Below are 24,806 nucleotides of genomic sequence, written 5' to 3'. Positions count from 1 at the left end.
GGTCCCTGCCAGGGCACCGAATAGCCTGACTAGGTTTTTCGCGGTTTACCTCAGGCCCTCCGCTTTCAATACCCTGACTATGTAGCGTGGGATAAGTAACGAACCTTCAGAACAGGAGAGGATTTAGATGGAGTCGGCAGTCGTCTGATCGGGTACTATCCTAGCATCTGCTCCAAGGGACTGAGGAACAGAATAAAAATATGTGTAAAAGGACACACGGTATCTGGTCACGCTTGAACCAACAGTTGCTCAGCTGGCCAGGAAAATTCCAAAAATTTGTGGAACCCGAAGGTTAATTACAGTGCTCACAAGACCCTTTCGTGAGCCAGATGAATCCAGTCTACACCTTCACACACAACAGACGCCAGTGGTAACTGGCAGAAGCAAGGCGTCGGCCCCTCCCTCCAGGGAATTTAAAAGATCCAGATTGAAGAATGTCATTTACTAAACATCAATAATTATAAGTTTTCCTAAAAATAGAATTATTTTTGTGTTCTGAATTCTCTAAGACACTCAGTGGAACCAGTCCTAAATGACCTAAACGCAAGTGTGTAACAGAATTTCCTGCTTCCCGTCCACACCCAACTCTGAATAAATCCTCCTTGTGCATGTGGTAACACCTGACATATTTATGATCCATTTTAATAATATCCTCCCTTCTATTAGGAAGTCTTCCAAGCAGTCTCTTTCCTTCACGCTCTTTTCTTTTATCAAAACTGCATGAATCTCTCTCAGCTCCTCTCTGTGTTACAATGGAGTCCATCTCAACCTCCTTGACTTGACTGCCACAACATCTGGCAGAGTACTAACACCCTCCAATCTTCTGTCACTTCCTACGTACAGACATCCCCTCAAACGGCCTCAGTCTATGTTTCTAGCTCAGTGTCAGAGACCAGATTTCACACCCATAACAAAAGTGGAAACATACATCAATGGCCTTTGTTACACACACACGTCATTAGTGGCAAAACCTGATTACTTATCACTAAGTAGGCCCTTCCAGGTGACCCACTGCCTCCCCTCACCGATTCACAGCTCTCCTTCGGCTGAATTTTGGTCTTCTATCCCCTTTCACATGTCTAACCTTCTCCGTTCCCTCATTTCTCTGCAGAAATATCTCTTCCCTTTATTATCAGTTTTCTCAGTTTCTTCATTTGCATTATCTGACAGCTTTAGTCAAGCAGTTTCCTCTACTCACTTCAAATCCAACACAGTTTACCCAATAAACGTCACTGCAAGCATTTCCAGACACTAAATTTCATATAAATCCATTCAGTAGTTCTGGATATGAAATGTAGCAGTCACACACACATAGTTGCACCCACTTTGCGCAAAGAACATGTGATATCAAGTGAATCAGATGTGACATTTACAAATTAGGTACCCTGTCTCAAACTCCTGTCCTTACTCACAGACAGACGGACAAAACCTGTCTAATGGGCCCAGCAGAGCAGTTTCATGCTTTCACCCAATGACAGAACAAAAGTCAAGTTTCAGAACAATGTTTTTAATTAAAAATTAGATGATGGAAAATGTCTGACATACGCGTTACATTAATAGATTCTTGTATTGATAATTACATAACATGTTGTCAAAATAATTAATGTCAAGGGAATGTTACAGTAACATTCACTGTTTCAATACAGAGGTCCAACAAAACACAGAAAGGAACTCTCTCCACATAAACATCAGAGTGACTGAAAGACACTTATTCTCGTAATACACAACCTGTTCGATTCTGACGAGGAGAAATGAGGCAACGCATTCCCCTTGCAGGGACAGCATAAGTACATAAATATCTTTATTTACTTTCAACATATATAAACAACATAATCCAGTGGTCATGTTCACCTGCTGGGACTAGAGTTCACACACCTACAGCTATTACAGGCACTGAACCTCTTATTTGGTATCCCTAAATCTGGATGTATTTTAAACTAACCAGTTGGCAACAATGACTGAATAGTTTGCTTGTTGGTCATTTTAGACGAATGGTGCCTAGCCCTCTTCAGACCAAGCCTAACCTTTGGAGTGTCCTCGTGTCCCCGTGATTATTTAGCCGTATGCCGCCTCGTATTCTTACCAACCACACATGTACAATAGGAAGTCCCACAGCTGGCAAGAGAGCTAAACAAAAGCTTGATGATTTGGTAAGTAATAAAAATAATTACATGCCTTGATTTTCTTACTTTACCTTATATCTTAAGTACATATTTGGCCTAGGACCAGAAATCTGGCTCAGTTCCGGCCCGAGCTTCCCAGATAAGAGGTTCTGGTATCTGTGCTTACAGTTGTAAAGGAATAATAAGTATATATTTCACTGTAACCAACTGATAGAACTTTGCACAGTGCCATCAAAATAAGGAAAAGCTTTAAGCATTAGTCCTTATTTTCAGTACATCACAATTCTTCAACATGAATAGAGTAAGTCATGTTCTGAGATCATAAAATAGTATACAGGTGGCTCTCATTATAGGCGGTTTCAATACCAGGATTTTCGTGCATTCACATTTTTATTCCAGTGCCATGAAGAGCATCGCCAACCTACCCAAAGTCACAGCAGAAGGTGCCACACATGCCCAGTTTCCTTGACTCCCCCACCCACCCCCACCATTTTGTCACGTCACGTTGTCGCCTACTCCCTCTCCATCGTGCTCAGTGGTTGTTTCATGCACTTTTGATATGCATGGCAGTTCCGGGGAGCACAACCCCTATGTATAATGCGAGTCACATGTACCAAGAATGCCCACTCTTTATAAGCTTAACAAATACAAACAAATAAATAATTAAATGTACATGGCCAAATGGCCACATTAGGGACGGACACTCACAAGAGTGTACACTTCCAGTCAACTGGAATAATACAACATATACATCGCTGGTACATTGGTTTTGGTGGCAGCAAATTGAGATCATCTTCGTCCGGCGACACTTCAAAGTCCTCTATACTGAAAGTGTCTGTCAGTTCCTGTTTGCCATCTTTCATTCTTGACAATGGAAAGAAATTTAGATCCTCGTCACTGTGAAGGGAAGAAGGACAAAAATTATTCATACTCCATCAACACAAAAATGTATGCACTGCAATAAAAAAATCACAGGTCACTTCTCCCCTCCCCCTCTGAAGTGGAGGGAAGTCAACATAAAGGCCGTAAGAAAACAATGGCTCTCTGAAGGGCTAGTTTTCATGGCCAGTGTCAGCTACATTACATATCATGCCATTAAGACATGTTGGGAAGTGAAGGTACAGCTCCATGCATTCTTAATATTGGCATTAGACGGAGGTGAATGGTCAGCTTCATGTTCTGGCCACTTTACCCCAGGGTACAGTACCTCCCAGTACCCACTGGACAGAAGGCAGGGTGCACCTTAGAGGAAACGGCTGTCTCTATCTACCATGAAGCTGGAGGAAGCAGACTCCTTCGAAACACAGGTGAGTATCTCCTAGTGTAGACACCGTCACAACCCAGGAGAAAGTAATAGTGAAAGTCTGGGCAATGAGAACCTCAAATTTCATTGTGCTTGTAATGTTTCTTCATGCCAAATTCACAACTGCCATGTTGGTTCCACTGATGACGGTAAGTACCAAAATTCTGACGCCTCCAGTGGCTTGATGTTCACAATGAACTATACAAAACTCAGTCACAGAGCACTTACACCACTAATGCATACAGCTGAGCAGACAGATGGCCCCAACCACAAACAGAGCTCTCTGCTCCGATGCTAATGAAGGAATTCTATTTCTTTAAAACTGTTAATGGAATTGGAATAGCTCAGTCAGTGTAGTGATTAGGATGTGGGTTGGTATGAAGAAATCTGTACTTGATTCCTCACAGGGGCTCTTCTCCTTCTTCTTCGCGGTGTCCAGACCGGCTCTTGAGGCCCACCCAGTCTCCTATCTGATGGCAATTGTGGGTGAGGGGGGTCTCTCCCCAAGCGAAAAGTGCCTGAGGCATGAAACTGACCACTTGCCTCCATTCAGTGACAAGTTAGAAAACATGGCACTGAATGGAGGCGAGTGGTCAGTGCCAAGTTAGAAAACATGGAGCTAGCCTACACTTCCCTGTAAGCCTTCATGGCCCCGTCACTTCAATTAGAATGCTAAATAAGAGGAAAAGGTAACATATTTTAAGGTATTCATTTAATATAAAGTGTATGCACCTCTCGTCAGTGTCCCAGTCCACCAATGGCTGCTGTTCTCGCTGTGAGCTCGTCACAGGTTTACTCGGAATAGGAAGCCTCTGAATTGGGATCAGAGTAGGATTCCTCTTATATTCCTGAATCCTCTGGATCTTCTTTGCTTGTTCTATCCTTTGTTCTGAAACACCAACAGTGAACTAGGATTCGTAGCTCACGGAACACCCTAACATAAATACCGCCCGAAAGTTCATTACCGTGATCACAAGAGCCCTCCACTGGTCCCTATCCTGAGCGAGTTCAAACCAATCCATCCCATCCGATCCTATCTCTCTAAGATCCATTTTAATATTGTCCACCCACCCACGCCCTGGTCTTCCAACTGGTCTCTTTCCTTCTGGCTTTCCCACCAATATCCTATATGCATTCCTTTTCTCCCCCATTCATGCTACATGCCCTGACCACCTCATCCTCCTTGACTTGATCATTCTAATTATACTTGGAGAAGAGTACAAGTTATGAATCTCCTCATTATGCAGTTTTCTCCAACCTCCTGTCACTTCATCTCTCTTCAGTCCAAATATTCTCCTCAACACCCTGTTCTCAAACACCCTCAGTCTGTGTTCCTCCCTTAATGTCAGAGACCAAGTTTCACACCCATACAGACCCATAGCCAACATTATAGTTTTGTATATTATGTTTTACATATGTTTTAATTCATAAAAATTCCTATGAAATGATTTACTTACGGCATAAGGCTGCACTGTGACACTGCTTGCTGCAGCCTGCAGGTACAGAGGGTAAAGTACGCTATGCACAGGCTGTACATTTCTGGTTTCTCTAACCTTTGAATTACTTTGTTCAAACAGCGAAACTTTATGAATGTCATCGTTCCCACTTGATGATGGTCTAAAATGTATCTTTAATTTATGAACATATTTCAACCACTCTGTATATATGCTGTATACATAACACAAGAGATTCCAAAATTATATAAATGTCAGTTTCACTTATAACCTGGCAATTGAAGATGTCCCCATACATCCATTTTATATTGACAGTCTGCTGTATTTGAATTTGAAAGAAATTTATGTGCGCTGTCTCTTATACACAGAACACTGAATACTGGCAACTTAGTATATGGGGGAACAACAGTTCTTAGTATATGACTTAAGATGCCTAATACAAGTAGCATATGACATGAATCTACTGGGTGATAACATAGATACTATGAGTATAAAGAAAAACACAAACTTTGACGCAAGTAATGAGTTTGGTGTAGAAGTAAACACAGAGAAAACTAAGTATATGTCGCTGTCTCATCAGCAAAATGCAGGGCAACATCATGACATAAAGATAGGTTTTGAAAATGTGGCACAGTTCAGATATTTGGGAACGAGAGTAACAGTTCAAAATTAAGAGGAAATTGAACTTGGGTAATGCTTGTTTCCATCCAGCCCAGAACCTTCTGTCTTCTCGTCTGCTGTCTAAAAATATAAACATTAGAATATACAAAAATATAATTTTGCCTGTGGTTCTGTATAGGCATGAAACTTGGTCTCTGACATTAAGGGAGGAACACAGACTGAGGGTGCTTGAGAACAGGGTGTTGAGGAAAATATTTGGACCAAAGAGAGATGAAGTGACAGGAGGTTGGAGAAAACTGCATAATGAGGAGCTTCGTAACTTGTACTCTTCTCCAAGTATAATTAGAATGATCAAGCCAAGGAGAATGAGATGGGCAGGGCATGTAGCACGAACGGAGAAGTGAATGCATATAGGACATTTGTAGGAAAGCTAGAATGAAAGAAATACTAGAAAGACCAAGATGTTGGTGGGTTAACAACATTAAAATGGATCTCAGAGAGTCAGGATGGGGTGGTATGGACTAGAATGATCTGGCTCAGGATAGGGACCAGTGGAGGGCTCTTGTGAACACGGCAATGAACCTTTGGCTTCCATAATATGCTGGGAAGTTCTTGAGTAGCTGCGCAACTGTCAGCTTTTCAAGGGCTCAGCTCTATGAATGGGTGACAAGTAGCATGGCAGTCTCTCACACTTCCAATGCTAGCAGCTGACTCCCACCCACAACAGAAAACACACCCTGTAGCTGACAGTTGGCTGAAGCCTAGAAAGGCATGCATTATTTAAGGAGAAAAATTATTGCATTTTTTAATATTATACTGTAGCATCCTGTTGCACTTTGCCCTTAGTGTTAATTAGTTCTACGGGCTTATGTACAATAATATTGTGACATGTTGCGCAACGGAGGACACCCACCTCCCCAGCGGTACGTGGCGGTAACGAAGCGCTCGCGTTACTATGGTCATAGGCGAGTCCCCGCCCCGCCACTCTCCCCATGGTGATGTAATGCGCAACGCGCGGTGACTCAACACGGTGACGCGGAAACGCTTCCTACTGTGACGTGGCACGTAACAGGCACACAGCCCCTATATAAGAGAGCTGCGCTGTCTGCGGAGTTAGTTGTAATGTGGCCATCGCCGAGCTCAGTTCCGAGCTAGTTCCGAGCAATCCTGCGAGCTGAGTTGTAACGAGTGAATCGTGACAGTGTGAAGAGATTTGTGTGTAGGGTTTGTAAAGTGTGTAAACCCATATCAGTGTTATCATTAATTGTAGCCGTGATTTGTAGATTGTTAAATAAACCAATTAACCATCTCTACGGCGTCTTCAGTAATGAAACATGTTACAATATATTAAAATTCATTAAAAGCTAGTCGCTTTAAAAGTTTTTATGACATGCTTCGACAAAAGTGGTCATCATCAGGTGTTAGCAGTCATGGGTGAGGAAACTCAAAAACTTTTACAGAGTCTAGCTGTTAATGAGTTTTAATAAATTGTTGCACATAAAAGACTGTAGAACTAATTAACACTAAAGGTACTGAGCAAACTGACTCAAGTGACAGGAAATGAGAGAATTCTGAGCGACCCAAGAGGAAGTATGAGAACAGGGTAACACACGGTTTCTCAAACCATGAGTCACAAGCCTCCCCGGGGGTAGTGACCTACTCTAATGGGAGTATTACTTACAATTTACTTGTATCCATGCAAAGTTTTTGCAAGTGTGAGTCAGCAAGCGTTAATAGTGCTTTCAGAAAGCATGGCTGCAGATGGCAGTTAGTGCTCCATTTCTCTCTCGTTAAATCCCCACGATAACAACAGCAACAACCATGGAGGCTCACATAAATTTATGATTTTTTTGGGGGGGGGGGCACAGCATCACAAAGTCCAAGAACCTTTCACGTAAAGAATATTACCCTCCCCCCCCCCCCTCATGTCTGCTGCATTCTTCTGCTGCTTGGCCTAATGTTCTGGCCTGAAGATAGTGACAGCATGTACCTACAAAATACCAATACATTTCTATGAGACTATCAGCGTCACTACTCAGAAGACAGCCAGCTTCTACTCATCACTGCGAAAACCTCGAATCTTACATTATGAAACCTTTTAACGATATCACTGCTGTTCTTGGTGCAATGGTAAATTCTATATTTTGTCTTTGAGACTATATTTTCATGCGTTCAAATTTGTTTAATTTCTGAAATGAGAATATGAGAATTAACGGCTGTGCAGCAGTTTATATCCGCTGTAGGTAGGAGTGCAGTCCTAAAAGCAGAACCGCCAGGGAGGTTCAACATGAAATACACATTTACAGACATGGTATCAGGCAAATCTCACTGCTACCTACGGGTAGTTTTGTGCGCATAACGGATCAACAAAAACAGCTCATAAAACACCCAGGCACAGAGGCCAATGAATCCAGATATAACAGAGAGATCAGAAATTAAAAAAAGCAATGTTATATTTCATCATCCTGTTGCACTGTACAGATTTGACTTTGGAGCTTTTGTGATGTCTATGTGCAACGTCGCTCACAATTCTTTCTTCATATTACTTTATTGGACATTACATATTTTGGCCTAACTGGACATCTTCAGGTGTACAGGGTGTAATGGTTAAGCATTCTGCTGCTCACCGTAATGCAGGTTTCTTTCCTCCTATTATAGTTGCCTCTATTTATTTTAGTTACATGAGTTACCATCAATTTTATAAAAGTGAACAGCAGAAAGCTTAACCACAACAACCTGTACGCCTGAAGATGGCCACTTAAGCCGAACATGAAGTGTCCAATAAAGGAATACGAAGAAAGAATACTGAATGACATTGCACATACACGGCACGAACACTACAAAGTAAGATTTCTAACTTCTTGTATTTTACATGTCATGCCTTGTGCTTAGGTCAGTAGGTACCAACATTTTGGATGAATCTACTTCCTAAATCTTCAGTGTGCTTTAAAGCAGTTTTTATTTATTCTCATTAACAACCATCTACGTCTGATGTTAATTTCCTTCGAAACAAACTAAAAAATGTACCACGGCACCACCCTGGCTTGCTACAGCTATGACTGTGAAGTCTTCAAGGTATATAAAAAGCCTGTAGGTGAAGTCACAAAAACCTGCTTTACACAGCCATCTCAAGAAGGTTTCAAATGGCAGCGCAACACATATGGGTTACATTACAACATCGAGACATGTCAGTTTCATGCAAGAACCATACCAAGCCTTTTGTGTAGCTGTTTGACATTAGTCTTCTGAGGAGAGGCTACAGTTGTACTGCTGCAAGAGCTGTCACTTGCCTATAAGAAGACAATAACCAGTATCTGAACTTGTTAGTCATGTTAGAGTCTAGCGTTCTAACAGAAAAGTGAAGAGAACACACAACCACAACCACAATCACAATAACATGCAAAATCGCGTGCATGCAGAAAAACTGCAGTAACTGATTCATAAGATCTAAGAGTTTGTGCCGATGGTACATTAGCACAAACACAGGTGTCCGGATGAAAGGTATAAAAAATAAAATCATTATATCTCAGAAAAAACTTTTTATACAAATTAATGGGTTACACCATAACAAAGGGAAACTATCAAAGATTCTTTTCCTGCATATATAACGTTCTTAAATATTCAAGCTTGAAGCATGTTTGGTGTTACCATAGCAACATCGTCCCTTATACGGGCTTTCATGTGTTGACGGTTGTTGATCTTAACCTGGTAGACAATGTTCATCACATAACCCCACAATAAAAAATCCACTGGGGTTAAATGTTGTGACACAGAAGGCCAAGAGATTGGTTCACTCCTGCCAATTCATATCCCACCCATCTCTGTCCAGGTGATTCCTAACATGGTGGCAGAAATGTGGAGGCATATGCGCATAAGCCGGGTATGAAAAAAAAAACTTCTAGAGTTTTTCTTTCCGATGACATAAACCGGATATGTGTATGACAATTAGTTTCCGAGATATAAATTTTTCATTTTGGATACCTTTCATCTGGACACCCTATATTATGTTTCTGGACATTATCCATCGTCCTGTTTTTGTCTAAAACACTGTCCTGTTATATTTCAAAACATGTTTTGGAGACTGGATTCTGTCTCTGTCTTCAGGTAAAATCTACTCAGTTGTGCCCAATCGATAGAAGGGAGATAGGTACTACCTCTATTCACTGGGCCCAACTAAGCAGATTTTACCTGAAGTTGGAGACAGAATACACTCCCTGAAACGTTGTTTTGAAATATAAAGATGACAATGTTTTAGACAAAAATAGGCCAATGGATAATGTCCAGAAACATAATATATTTGTAACACCCGATTAGTGTTTTTTTCTGACTCACGTTCTGAGCTCTATTTTGACAAAGATGGGAGGCCAAGTAGCACTCCTGCTACATATTCAAGTGGTCCCGAGTTCAAATCTCAGTCATGAGGCTGCTTATCCTGATTGAGGGTTTCTGTGGTGTTACTCTGTCCCTGTAGGCGAATGCTCAAATAATACCTCAAATTATGCCATGACTGTTTCCTTTCACGTTTTCTATAACTCATTATTCATTCAACCATTTGATTCTATATGTTACAAGCTATAATGAGAAGCTTCATAACTTGTATCCTTAACCGAGTACAATTATAATGATCAAGTCAAGGAGGATAAGGTGGGCAGGACATGTAGCACAAATGTGGAGAAGAGGAATGCATACAGGATATTGGTGGGATGGCCAGAAGAGACCATTAGGAACACCAATATGTAGGTGGGTGGATAATATTAAAATGAATCCTGGAGAGATAGGATTGGGTGATATGGACTGGGCTGATCTGGTTCAGGATAGGAGCCAGTGGAGTGCTCTTGTGAACATGGTAATTAACCTTAGGGTACTATAAAATATTGGAGGTTCTTGAGTAGCTACATAACTGGCAGTTTCTCAAGAAGGGCTCAGCTCCATGAAGTTAGATAGTTACACACTTTCAAAAGTGTCACTAAATAAACCAAGAATAAACCAATATAAAAAATAATTCTGAAGTTCAGTAAAGGTACAGTAATGTGAGGATAACATGTGGATTGGTCATGTAGGGATTTGGGGGGGGGTATTTTAGGATGCTTTCAGTAATGCAGACCATATACCGCTGAATGGTAGGAGGACAAATGAATGATGGGTTTGAAAAAAAATTTGGAAATTTGGAAGGAATTGGCTGCGGCTTAATTCAGGTATTACCCTGGCATTTGCCTGGATGGATTAAGGAGAACCAATGAAAGCTCCACCAGAACAGCTGGCATCCTAAATAGGATTTGAGCCAAGTCACTACTCTCTTGACCAGCTTACTTGATAGAGATTATGATCATGCTAGCATGAAAAAAAATTACAAAATGTAAACTTAAGATAAAATTTCTGGCATATTCACTCTATTTTGTTTAATTACCAGCACCTTAAAAACAGTTACATTTGTGTAAAACTGTAAAGGTAAAAGGTAAAGTTGTCCATGCTTAACTAATTAAGCATTACGCCATGAAGGCATATGGGGGAGTGGATGTATAGATCCACATTTTCTTGACCTCAGCACTAGCTGGAGGTGGTCAGCTTCATGCCTCAGTCGCTTCACCCCCAGGGAAAGAGCCCCCAGTACCCATTGTATAGGATGCTGGGTGAGCCCCAGAACCGGTCTGGTTGACATGGAAAAGAGAAAATTCTTGACCCTACCAGGACTTGAACTCTGACCCCTTAGTCGTCCAGCCTGTAGCCAGTCGCTATATCAACTACACTGTCCCAGCGCCTTATGTAAAAATGTACTGGGGCTAAATGTTTTGTTTTCTCTACAACTTTTGTTGCAGCCATTTTCTGCTCCTGTATTTACCAAGTTATACTAGAGATGCACATAATAATGCATGCTGGTCTTCATACAAAGTTGCACAATTCTAATTAAAATTAGAATATAATGATAAATTTTAATAAAGCTGTCTGCAATCAAACTTCATGAAATTTCTGCAAGCAGTTCTAGTGTTGCTACATGTGAAAGCACAAGCAGCGCGACACGCGAGAACTCACACAACTTTTGCAACTTTTTGTTATTAACACGCCATGAGATACCAGACAGACACAACAGTGAGCGAGTCCTCACTGTGAAGAGCCTTCCATCCCCACACAAGAACTTTTACAAACTTTCTGTTATTAACATGCCACGAGATACCAGACAGACACAACAGTGAGCGAGTCCTCACTGTGAAGAGCCTTCCATCCCCACACAAGAACTTTTACAAACTTTCTGTTATTAACATGCCACGAGATACCAGACAGACACAACAGTGAGTGAGTCCTCACTGTGAAGAGCCTTCCATCCTCACACAAGAACTTTTGCAACTTTTTGTTATTAACACGCCATGAGATACCAGACACAACAGTAAGTGAGTCCTCACTGTGAAGAGCCTTCCATCCTCCTGTACATGCTGCTGCTTCTGGTCGCTGTCAATGCCACTGTCTTCCATGGTCAGAAAACTCTGCTGCTCACCAGAATTCCAGACAGCGCCACTGTTCTCCGCAACACTGACTCCTGCCATTCCTGCAAAGAAAGCAATCAAGCAGTTGCCACACAGTACTTGAACTAAGCACGTCTAAATCTAAAAGCTGAGCTTCCTGCTTATTGTTATTTCCTTGCTTGACTTGCTCTTTTACTGAAGACATGACACATCATTGAACATATCGGACTACACAGTATCACGCCCCCAAGACGATACCCTTCACAGTCATTGCCATGAGAACCAGAAATTAGATCACTTATCCCAGCCAACCATTAATCTAAGCTAACCGAAGTGTGATAATATCCAGCGACAGTTCTCTTACTCAGTCCTGTATACAAAATTATATGTAATATAAACAGTTTTAGTAGTTCATGCGGTAACACAGTTGAGGCACTACGCTTCAAGCCAGAAGGTCATGGGTTCAATTCCTAATTATTGTCACTGGATTTTTCAATTGATCTAATACTCCCAGCCACAATATAACCCTGGAGTCGACTCAGCCTCTAACAGAAATGCGTACCAGGAATCTTCCTGGGGATAAATGGCAGCTGGCGCTTAAAGCTGACCTCACTGCCATCTGTGAGTCAACTGTCCAGAAAATGTGGGAGCCTCGATGTCTCACAACATTATGGGCCTCCACAACCTGTTACAGGGATAGCTTTACCTTTTTGTGGGGGGTGGGGGGGAGAAGAGATGTCTGAGCCTAGTAACAGCCTCAAACTGGCATATAACACAGCCATGCAGTTAACCACGAAACACACTGTTATAGCTGAGAATTCTCTTGGATGGAATCTACTTGGATGACCATAAAGGAGATGGTTGCTGATGATTATATTACAATTTGAGGGACTGCTTCTGCACCATGTCTAATGGTAGGCTGTAATATTAGTGTCTTGATTCATTGCTATAGTTCCCTTGGGCCGATTAGTTACGTCAGATCGGTTAACACACAATATGTTTCCAACCAGCACATTTTATTGCGATGTTTTATCCCACATACACGCATCTTCGAGATCAGACGTAACTGGGTTACGTTCACTTAGCTTTGAAATCAGTTATTTCATCTCCACTTTTACCCTCAGACCTATGCTAAATTATAAAATTAAATATAACATAACCTATAAATACTTACCAACGTTTAGTAACGAAGCATTAAACTGTAAACGTTAAACAAATCTGATTCTTTTAACTACATACAGAAAGAAAAAACCTTCGATATGGAACGTATCAAGCAGATTTTGCTAATTTCAATATTCACTCAGTTAATTACACGAAACTGCATTCCGACTTTCATGAATTAATGTGAAAATAGGTACAATGCGGTTCCCATCTACTAAAAGGTGGGAAATCTGCATTCGTAATGAAAAACTATTTACAATAAATATGCCTGTGGCAACAAGCTTGATCCAACGAGCATTAAGACATGCGCTGTTCATTTATACCATCGTATATACCTCGCCAATGTACTAAAATCATTATATATGGACTTACCTCAGAAACTGCAGAACAGATTGCTTAACTACATTTTCACGAAAGCCTAATCAGCTTGCACATCACGAGTAATTTTACACAAAACAAACTCCGTGATTTTGTCCGCAAACGAACTATACCGTCCGACCAACCGCCGCTTGTCGGCGAAGTTAGTGCCAACCTCCGCGGATAGAGGATGTCGCGTGGTCAGCGCAACGAATCCCCACGGCCGTTAATTTCGCTTTTCTAGACCGGAGCCGCTGTAACCTTTTAGCTGCTGGAGTAAGCGCCATCTAAGTACACAGATATGTTCGTTAGTGACGGTGCCATAACATATTGTCACGTGTTGGGGAGGGGGGTTTCTAACGGTGACCATAGATGGGTTATGAATTGAATACTGGACTTAGTGACCACTTATACATACACCAATCTGAACTCCAAGTAATACAGAACCACCGCCAAACACCACACTTCGCAAATTACCACAGCACCCGCTGTCTTTTACAGCCGTTCCCTGCCAACGGCTTCTAACAGTGCAGATCCTTCTGTTTCCCGCGTTCAGGTCCTCCTGTCACAACCGCCCGTGCAGGACTCCTGTCAATTCCTTCAATCCCAACTAACAACTACCATCTATCCACTTCGTCACGAAATACATAGAAAACACTTATTCCACTGTTATAGTCCAACAGTACTTCCATTGTTGTTATAGGCGGTTATCTAGCAATAGTCCGGGTATTATTGCCGTGTTTACCGCCAGGTACCAAGCAACGGTTGCTGTTCACAGATTCACCGCTCAGCAACGTGTCTATAAGCCACAATATTTAGTTAGTTATTTGTTAGAGAGGGTGGGTTTCCCCATGCACTGAGACCTGTATTGGTCCATTGTGCTTCCCTCTTATGATTTCTACCAGTCTCTATATCCTACCGGTACTGGTGCTTACCATCAGTCCCGCCCAGCCAGCGAGACCGGCTCTACTAGCTGAGAGGTATCTATAATTATAGATATAATATAAGCATTATAATGCTTCCCCCATCTACCAGAGGTATTAGAGACTGCTGTTGGGCGGGAAACGTCCGTTAATTTGGCTCAGTGACCTCCTTTGGAGATATGAGGTTCTTTTACGTGCCGTAAAGCTACGACAAGGGACCCACGGCTTAAAGTCCCTCCCTGAGGACTTGTTCCCTGAATTTTTCCGCCCTTAAAAATTCGACGACCTCCGCCGGGTATTTGAACCCCCGTACTACGAGTCATGAGGTGGGAACGTTACCTGTAGACTACGGAGGCCGCTAGCCACAATATTTAATCCCACAAATTTGAAATCGAAAAAGAACCAGTTGCCATAGTTTTATAAACCTCTTTCGATCTAAAGCAGGCATGTCCAACGCATTGAACGCGGGACGATTTTTGGTCGATCTCATACGCCTATAAAGAAATTATACGTGAAACGCATGTAAATTCACTTGTAATATAACATAAGAGATCATAGCTACTATTCAAGATTTTTTATTATCAAGAAACACCACTGTGGGGCGAATAGAAATGATGTGTGGAAACATAACTGAACAGTTGTTGAAAGATGTTTCCAGTTGTGTTGCTTTCTCCCTGCAACTGGATGAATCTACAGACATCTGACACAGCCCAGTTACCACTGTAGTTGCTTTTACAACAAACATGTGTCGTGTTATTTTTATCAATATTTTTGCTTAAAGTGAGGTACCACGATAGGAGGGGGTTGTAGATCACTAGCAGTTTTGACACTAAAAAGTCGATCACAACATATTTAAAGTCGGACATGCCTAATCTAAAGAGTTCTGACAACGGTGCATATCACACAGAATTACCGGATTTTCGACCTTTTTCCATCTTCTCATATTCCAGAAAATAGAAAACACGACGTTTCAGAAACAGGGTGTTTCTGTCCTTAAGTGGGGGAAGATACCTACTCAGTTGAGCCCCTTACAAAGGGCTGGTCTCAATCATGGGGAAGACACCTACTCAGTTGTGCCCCTTAGAAGTGATTGATATTAGCTCTTTCTAAGAGTCCCAACTGAGGATGTGTCTTCCCCCCCCCCAACTCACCTGAGGACAGAAACAGACCCAGTTCCCAAAACTGTGTTTTTTCTATTTTCTATCATGCGAGACGATGGAAAAAAAAAAAAAATCAAAACACCCAGTTCTCCTGTCCCTTATGATCTGTATATGAAAACCAGTAGCAGCAGAAATTCAGTACATCAATTAATTTTGTACATTCTAAGAGAAGGCATCAATCATGGATTTGTACAGGTGATGATGAAGTGGGGATTCTTTTATTGTAGAAAAAAATACTGTAAATACAAATGAGGCCTAGGAAATGAACATCCAGCCTGGATTCGTTGCACTGACCACGCGACACCTTCTATCTGCTAAAGTTGACTACAAGCCATGGAGTATTTTTCTTTTGTTTATGTGTCTCTTTTGAATTTGAATAAAGATCACTAACTGAACTGCACACAGTGTTTATTTATGGAATTGAAATAATTGTTACCTAAGTGAAGATAGCATGACTCTATAACTTTCTCTCCATATCTCTGGACACTAGTCAAGTGTTCTGTGTGACGACCAATTTACAACATAAGCTTGCCAAACATTTGCCTGCCTTCTGTAAACCTCCAGGAGTCTCACTTGTTTCAATCAAAACTGTGGGAGCCATTTTGGGAACTCTCTGAAATGGAACACAGAATGAAAGGCTTCAAAGGGAAGGAGGGAATGAAATAAAAAGTAAATACACAAAAGACACAGAAGCTTAGTTAACTGTGGTTGACTGACATGAGGCATCACAATTCACAGAATTTTATATTCTTAAAACTCAAAGCCCTACCACAAGGAGCACAATTTGTACTGTCAGTCCTAATTATTATTTGTGATTATTAAGAATACATAATTATCAATTACCATTTTCATAATATGCATCCGTGATGGATAGCTCATAAAGAACATCATAATTAAAAATTGATGCTGCAAACCATAATACAAAGCATGCAACAGTTAAATATAAACATATCATTCAACGGTAACTACATTCCAGGCAGAGAAATTAATAAAGAAAAATTCTTCCCACCTTGTCTCCATATCAATTACTTAGTCCAGTCCCACTTGTCCCTTGTATACCAAGTCTGGTCAGTTATGAATGTCCAGTACAATTACATCATTTCATTTGATTGGAATTATAATATTTACTGCAAAATGATCTGAAGCCGAGATAGCGCAGTCAGTACAGCGACTAGCTACGGGCTGTACATGAGGAGCCGGGATAGCGCAGTCAGTATAGCGACTGGCTACAGGCTGGACGTGAGGAGCCGGGATAGCACAGTCAGTATAGTGACTGGCTATGGGCTGGACGTGAGGAGCCGGGATAGCACAATCAGTATAGCGACTGGCTACGGGTTGGACGTGACGAGCCGGGATAGCTGTCAGTATAGCGACTGGCTACGGGCTATACGTGAGGAGCCGGGATAGCGCAGTCAGTATAGAGACTGGCTACGGGATGAATGTGAGGAGCCGGGATAGCTCAGTCAGTATAGCGACTGGCTATGGGCTGGACAACCGAGAGATCAGAGTTCACGTTCTGGTAGGATCAAGAACTTTCTCCTCTCTACATCATCCAGACCCAACCTCCTATCCAATGAGTACCAGTGGCTCTTTCACTGGCGGTAAAGAAGCTGACGACTCACCTCCAGCTAGTACCGAAGTCAAGAGAAATGTGGATCTATACATCCACTCCCCCATACGCCTTCACGGCATAGTGCTTAATTAGGCAAGCACACAGACAATTTTACCTTACTGTAAAATGATAACTGATTAAAAATGAAGTAATCACCTGCTTCCTCATACACGGAGATGAGTCTGGGAAGCTGACAGAGCTGAGATGTGCAGTGCACATAAAGTGGGGGAGTAGATGACCAGCTTCAACTCCCACCGCATGTCCATTCTTTCTCAGAGCAGACAATAGTAGGCATATCAGTTCATATTCATTTAAACTATATCCATGGCAAAACAATTTCCTACATATCAGACAGGTATCGATCCCCCGTTATGTATCTCTTTATGTCTCTTGAGACTACTCTTCCGACCAAATGATTTATTACACACTCCACAGGAATATGGACGTTCCCCGCTGTGTATCTGTTGATGTAAATTCAAATGACTCTGTTTAATGAACGATTTCTGACACACATTGCAGGAATATACAAGGTGCGCCCTGCTATGTACACGCTGATGTGCCGTCAGGCTTCCTTGCTGAGTGAAAGATTTGTGACAAACTTCACAGGAATAAGGGCGTTCTGCACTGTGCGCAGCATGTAAGTGTAGCTTCAGATGACTTTCTTTCCTGAATGATTTATTACACTCATCACAAAGATATGGATACTCCCCACTGTGCACACGTTGATGTTCCTTCAGTTTACTTCTCTGACTAAACGATTTATCACACACTAAACAGGAGTAGGAAACCTCTCCTGTGTGAATGTACTGATGTCTCTTCAAACCACTGTGATGTCTAAATGACTTCTTACATACTCCACAGGAATATGGACGCTCCCCACTATGTATGCGTTGATGCTCCTTCAAAGTACTTCGCTGCGTGAATGATTTATCGCACACACTACAACTAAATGGACGCTCCCCACTGTGTATGTACTGATGTTCCTTCAGACTAGTCTGCTGACTAAATGATTTCTTACAGACATCACACGCATATGGACGCTCCCCACTGTGTATACGTCGATGGGTCCTCAGATTATGAAGTCTTATGAAATATTTATTACATACATCACAGAAATACGGACGCTCCCCAGTATGCAGGCGTTGATGATCCTTCAGACTTTTCTGCCAACTGAACGATTTACTACATACATCACACGAATACCGACGGTGTGAACGATGTATGTGTTTGTGTTGACTCAGAGTACTTTGCTGTTTGAATGTTTTATTACACTCAGCACAAAAAAATTGACGTTGTCCACTATGTATATGCAGATGTTGTTTCAAATGGTTTTGTTGAATGAATGATTTATTACAGACGCGACATGAATATGGACGCTCTACAGTATGAATGTGTTGATGTTGTTTTAGATAACTCTCCTGGCTGAATAATCTACTGCGCTCATCACAGGAATATGAACACTCTCTAATGTGCGCTTGCTGATGTTCTACAAGCACACTATATTCAGTAAATGATTTATTACAAACCTCACAACAATATGTACGTTCATCACTACAGGGAGAAATATGATTCTCAAGAATACTGTGGTGCGTGGAAGACTTCTTACAAAAATTACACAAGTATGAATAATTTTCATTTTGTATATCATGAGGTTTATGATGAGATGTAAATAAATGTTTACAAATTTCGCATTTATGAGTGTATAGTGAACAATCTGTGCCTTTTCCTGGTGTGGCGCAAGTATCCTGTAATTCACTCTCTGCTCTAAATGCATCTTCCACTTCTTCAACTACAGTCAACCCCTGTGGACACAAAGTACGGGGAAAATAAGAGCACGATAAATTTGCACAGGAGTACAAACAAGTTCTAAATTAGGCCAATTGTTCAAACAAACGAACAGCACATGTATATACACACACATTCTGAAAATATCTATCCTCTAATATATAACAGTATGTAGTCAGATGAAAACAACTGGCATTTTGGAGGAACATACCGCCTCCATCTTCAGGACAAACACCAAGCCAAGAAAGAAACCAGCATTAAGTATGCAGCAGGCAGACTATTCCACCCTGAAAATGTAGGCTGTATATTCCTCTGAACCACTAGTTGACGTTCAGCAGACTACAAAACGTTTTACCTCAGAAAACACTGCTTCAAGAATGTGATATCTGGTATACTGACTGTTAATGAGATTGAAAAAGTACACACTTTTCACAAACGAAATCTAAAACAAATCTATACAAATCTAAAACAATCTATACATCCATAAATGTCTTGCCTGGGTTACACAGTGAGCTGATTTACAAAGTGGATGGTTATGGAAGAAAGTAATGCTTCTTATGTAAAATTATTAGTTTTTATTAAATAATAATAATAATAATCTTGGCACCTAAGAAGGCACTCAATTAGGACCTCGAGCTGCAGGCAGCCAGAAAATCCCTGTGTCCAGCAAATGCGACCAAGAAGTCTGGGAAGGGCCAACCACCCCACAATGGAACAAAAGGTCTACTGACAGCAAATGTGTTGACACTAGAGGGGAACCAGCTACATGCGAAGAAATGGACCAGGAAAGAGACAACCAGTGCTGGTTAGCAACTGACACCAAATGAATGACCAATGGAAAGCAAGAAGAAATGACTCATGACAAAGAAATAATCGAAGCCAGCCACGAACAGATGACGGCCAAGATGGATACCCATCAGGAAGGAACTGATGGCCTGATGTCCATGAGCCTAGAAAAGACAAAGGCTCGGTTCAGTTCATGGTTCCCCATAAATAAGTTGTGTGGACTGTGAACAGGGGAGCATGAATTCACCCACTAGCTGCTCAAAAATTGATAGGAGTATCTGCTCTACTTATCTTCCAGTATACAACATATTCACACACAAAAAAAAGTCATCCAATTATTTGTACCTTACCTCAATGTTCATTGTTCCAATACGTATCTCACCCCTGGTACTTAAACTAGGAATTAACAAGTCTGAGAGAATGTTTATCAGACTCATTAAATGCACTTAAAGAGTAATAATGGGACTCACTCAATATATTATTAAACTATCTCATAACACATAAGTATGCTTCAAAGAAACTGTTCCACTGTTTCCTGGGACACTGAGAATCTCTCTTTGTGGGGTGTACCAAAAATGTAAAATAAGTAAACAAGACTATCCAAACATTTGTAAATCCATGTTCCACAACTTTCTGAAAGTTCCAACGGCAGGAGGCAGACCAAAAAGATACACTGCTGTAACAGCAGAGCCTTGAAATTATGGACAGACCTTCTGATGCAACAGTATTTATTAGTATTATATTTAAGCATCCTGTTGCACTCTATACAATAAATGATATAATGATATAAACTCCATCCCAAGTGCAAACAATATATTATGTGTCCTTGATCTTGCTCCTTTACACTACATGTTTCGGCCTCAGACGGCCATCATCAGGTGTATAACACTCACGTTGCTGTCACACTGCACCCAGCCCAAAATTTAACATTTAAAAACACTTTCCTTGTTATTATCAACATCTACTTCGTTGATATCTGTCTGGTTTGTAGATTATTTTACACACGTTAATTTTGACTTTCCTGTAGTAGCACTGTAAAATCTTTAGTTCTAATTTTAAAATCATTTAAAATTTTTCTCTAAATTTTAAAATTTAAAATTGTTAGGGTTACTCACCCTATGTCTAAAGAGCACACGTAGTAAAGAATAGCAGCAGCACGCACACAGGAAGACTACACAAAATAACTGTACAGTGCTGGAAACAAGAACTAGCCGCTGCAGCACTTTAGACATAGGGCGAGTAACCCTAACAATTTTAAATTTTAAAATTTAGAGAAAAATTTTAAAGGATTTTAAAATTAGAACTAAAGATTTTATAGTGCTACTACAGGAAAGTCAAAATTAACGTGTGTAAAATAATCTACAAACCAGACAGATATCAACGAAGTAGATGTTGGTAATAACAAGGAAAGTGTTTTTAAATGTTAAATTTTGGGCTGGGTGCAGTGTGACAGCAACGTGAGTGTTATACACCTGATGATGGCCGTCTGAGGCCGAAACATGTAGTGTAAAGGAGCAAGATCAAGGACACATAATATATTGTTTGCACTTGGGATGGAGTTTATATTATATCATTTGTAGTATTTATTAGTATCGATAACACATAATGAAATGTAATAAAAAAATTGGCATGAGTTTGTTACTCCATTTTTTATTCAATGGCTCTTCAGCCCATTCGGGGCCCAGGCCTCTTATTCAGTTCCGTAATCATTTTTCACTGATGGTAGGACTCCTTGAACGAGTGATCAGCCAGTTGCAAGGCCACTACCTGAACGCAGAACACAAACACATAATAAACGCACACACACGCCAAACATCCATGCTTTGTGTTGGATTCGAACCCACAATCCCAGCGTCTCAGCAAGCGAAGACAGTTCATGCCTTAGGACGCATGTCTACTGTGACCAGCTACTGTTACTCTATTAATAATGTTAAACAAAATACAAACTTGGATAAAACATTATCTTCAAAATCAGTATACAGACACTGGAATAACTTCATGTGAACTGAGAGATAGAGGAAGATGCCGGAAATAAAAGGCTCAGAAGTATACTGGAGAAGCACCGAGTACAGGACACATGTACCCACCTCACGTTCAGCCTTTACTTCAGGAAATTTTGATGTCAAAGGATCCTCGTCCTGTTCTATGTGTGTGCCCTCTTCAACTTTTATACTAATGAACTCATTTCCACCATGATGAGATGCCAGATTTGTATCACTATCTGAATTAGGTTCAACCTTCACCAAAACCACGGTGTTCTGGGAAATTGCAGTATCATTAGCAAGCATCAGTGATACACCATTGCCAGACAAATCTTCCATACCTGCACACACTGCTATAAAAGAAAAACAAGTACTTGTGACAAGAATATGGGGAGTAAATGCATCCCACCATTCAATTTTGAGACATGTTCCCTTGAGTCCCTGCTTTACCCCCCTGCAAAAAAAAAAAAAAAAAACAGTAAGCTGAAATGCCTAACTGTATGTGTATTTCTTCTGTCATACACAAACTTCTAAGATTGAAGACTTGAAAGATAATAAAGATAATAATGGACTAAGTGGAACATCTTGGCTGAGACAAAGTAAGAAATAATGCAGACCAGTCCATGCTATCAAGAATGGATACAGAAATTTAGGGTATCTTCATGACTGGCAGGCATCAAGGCAGGAACCACTCCAAGGAAGGGATTTATATTTTCTCGTGATGACAAAATGGTGGTGAAAATGATTATACCTGCAGAGGGGATGATCTAAACTTAAGATGCAATCCAAGCAACATTCATCGTGTTTCCTAATATGTGAACATAAATGAAGTTTTAAGAACATTAACTCCATTCCTTCCCAACACTACTAGAACATCATAATCCAGCGCACTAGGATGAACTGAAAATCTAAATAAATACAGACTTAATAAGGGTTTAAGAGGAAAACCTGCTCTTGTTTTAAATAAAATAATTGTGTACTTTCTCTCAAGTAATGCATTCCTGCCATGCAGAAAACTACACGAGATGTGAAAACAAACATGGGCGGACATGGTAACAAGCAGACTGTGAAACAACATGGCTTACCTCAGCTTCAATCATTTTTACAGAGAATTCAGATGGTGTAACATGTCCACAATATTTTGTACCAACGGAATCGCCTTCACTCAAGAAAGTCGTATGAGACCCATTAACATAACCATCAATCATGTTCTATTTTGACTGCCTCCAAAATTGACTGAAAAAAAATATTTTGTGGGATGTCCCACAAGTTCATAAATCTTACTAAAATTTCTAGCAGTTCTCACATACATGCAAAACTGAACATACCAGGCGATGTAAGTAGTTCTACATTGCAGCATCCAACATGCTTTGGCTATGGCTGTTTTCTAACAGTCATGAGATCACAGTGACCAAAGGCTACACAAATTGTTCATGCACCATTATAATTGTACTGAGTTCTTGTCAGTTGATGAGATCTAAAGTTTCTGATGATGGTATATTAATATAATTATCGATTTTTTGGGCATTAGCTATCTCCTTTTTTTTTTTGCAAAGGCTGGAATCTGTCTCTGTCATTATGTTAGCTGGTTATTTCAGAGTTCCGTCAGTATCTTGGCTGCAACGATTCCATAATCGTGTATTAAAAATACTGCTGTGAAACCTTAGTTACAAGATCCATGGTTATGCAATTCTAGTCCTCCATAGATTCTTTTATTCCTACAGTTATGTCACGTGTTAATGCCCAAATAGTCTGTTTTATTATAGTAGATCCAGCAGCATTGTGGTTTGCAGATATAACCACGTTTCACATCATAACTTGGCCACCAATTACACGTGATCAGTAAGAATGAAAACAATTCGGAAACGTGAATTGAAATCTGAATAAGAACAGAGTACACTTCGAGACTTCTAAATAAGTATGGTGATAAACTCCACAAAGTGCATTACCAAGAGCTATAGAATTAATGGGTTCAAAGAAAAGGAGAAAGCCGTGCTGCTTATTTTGCACCAAATTCCTATTGCCAACCTTCTACTCAGCAGCATTTGAAACCGAAATGCCAAATATGTAGGAGCTGGATACAGCAGTCTATAATGAAACATCAGTAATCTACGAGAAAGCCGTGCTGCTTATTTTGCACCAAATTCCTATTGCCAACCTTCTACTCAGCAGCATTTGAAACCGAAATGCCAAATATGTAGGAGCTGGATACAGCAGTCTATAATGAAACATCAGTAATCTACGCTACATGTGCTTCATAATTAAGCACGAATATAATTCTACATGCCAAACCTATTAACATTTTTCACCAACGCACTACAGTACTTACTCCATCCTACAGTTTTGCAAGCTATTCTTATCACGCATGTGCCCCCACAGACAACAGAAAAAAACAGTTGATCACATACATCAACACCATTAAAACATTACACAGAAGTTACATGGGTTACAAAGCCGAATAAAAGAAGTGAAGTCATCTCCAAACAAAATCATAGCTAGCAGAACTTCTTTTCTCCAAAGTAAACCGCGTTGAATCGTATACAATACAATCTATAAGGCCGTGACAATCGCAGGCGAAGTTAAAACGTAGTGAAATCTATTAGTTTAAATAACACTCTTGTGGGCTGTGATAGCGCGCTGTTTCGTTAGTAATTTTAGCGTTTCGCATAAATATTGTTTCCATGTTCACATTCGACGATCCTATATCCTCAAAGCATTTGCCTCGAAAACTCTCGTAAACACGGTGTCACAACCCAAAAGTCAATATATAAAACTTTAGAGTCATGAAGACCTCAAAAGTAATACCATTTTATTTCATGAACATATATAAAATTGGCCTCTGGAATATTGATGCAGTATTTCCTGGTATATGCATGCTCCAATTTGCAAACATTCTGCAACAGACCAATCATGTCATCCGGAATAGTCTTCTCCCCAAAGATCAAGTAGCAGGAGAACGAAGGTGGATATTAAGAAGATCAAACAGGTATTCTGAAAATGATGGATAATAAAGAACAGACTCTGACAGGAACATCACGGCAAGAGGGAACATTAATAATGGTTTCAATAAATACTATGTCC

At 40.6% G+C, this 24,806-nt stretch overlaps 1 protein-coding gene across 17 annotated transcripts; it reads right to left on the bottom strand.

Annotated features, from left to right (window-relative positions):
• Positions 1-1,784: 1,784 nt before the first annotated feature.
• LOC111866998 (zinc finger protein OZF) lies at positions 1,785-24,297 on the bottom strand. Of its 17 annotated transcripts, XM_023856432.2 has the most exons (6): positions 17,329-17,523; positions 15,997-16,173; positions 11,900-12,042; positions 8,713-8,791; positions 4,159-4,315; positions 1,785-3,020 (listed from the first exon to the last, which is right to left on the bottom strand). In XM_023856432.2, the coding sequence occupies exons 3-6, from the start codon at positions 12,038-12,040 to the stop codon at positions 2,828-2,830; spliced, it is 570 nt and encodes a 189-aa protein (XP_023712200.1). In that variant the 5' UTR covers positions 12,041-12,042; positions 15,997-16,173; positions 17,329-17,523; the 3' UTR covers positions 1,785-2,827. The 17 variants fall into 17 exon arrangements, 16 of the variants coding, with proteins under 16 accessions (XP_023712200.1, XP_023712198.1, XP_023712199.1 ...); XM_023856430.2 differs by lacking the exons at positions 15,997-16,173; positions 17,329-17,523 and adding an exon at positions 13,493-13,633; XM_023856431.2 differs by lacking the exons at positions 15,997-16,173; positions 17,329-17,523 and adding an exon at positions 13,134-13,405.
• Positions 24,298-24,806: the final 509 nt, after the last annotated feature.

This window comes from Cryptotermes secundus, unplaced genomic scaffold (assembly GCF_002891405.2).
Source record: "Cryptotermes secundus unplaced genomic scaffold, Csec_1.0 scaffold1383, whole genome shotgun sequence".
Classification (NCBI taxonomy): Eukaryota; Metazoa; Arthropoda; class Insecta; order Blattodea; family Kalotermitidae; genus Cryptotermes; species Cryptotermes secundus.
The sequence above is the reverse complement of the archived record's forward strand: the minus strand, read 5'-3'. Positions and strand labels throughout refer to the sequence as shown.

Bases quoted from the DNA above. Each gene is read 5' to 3' on its own strand.
- LOC111866998 (XM_023856415.2), bottom strand. From the start codon at position 24,218: ATGATTTTGTTTGGAGATGACTTCACTTCTTTTATTCGGCTTTGTAAC. The intron at 22,076-24,166 runs GTAACTTCTGTG...CTTTTATAGCAG, and splicing joins TATTCGGCTTTGTAACCCAT to TGTGTGCAGGTATGGAAGAT. The intron at 18,975-21,830 runs GTGGGTACATGT...TTGTGTCCACAG, and splicing joins AAGTAAAGGCTGAACGTGAG to GGGTTGACTGTAGTTGAAGA.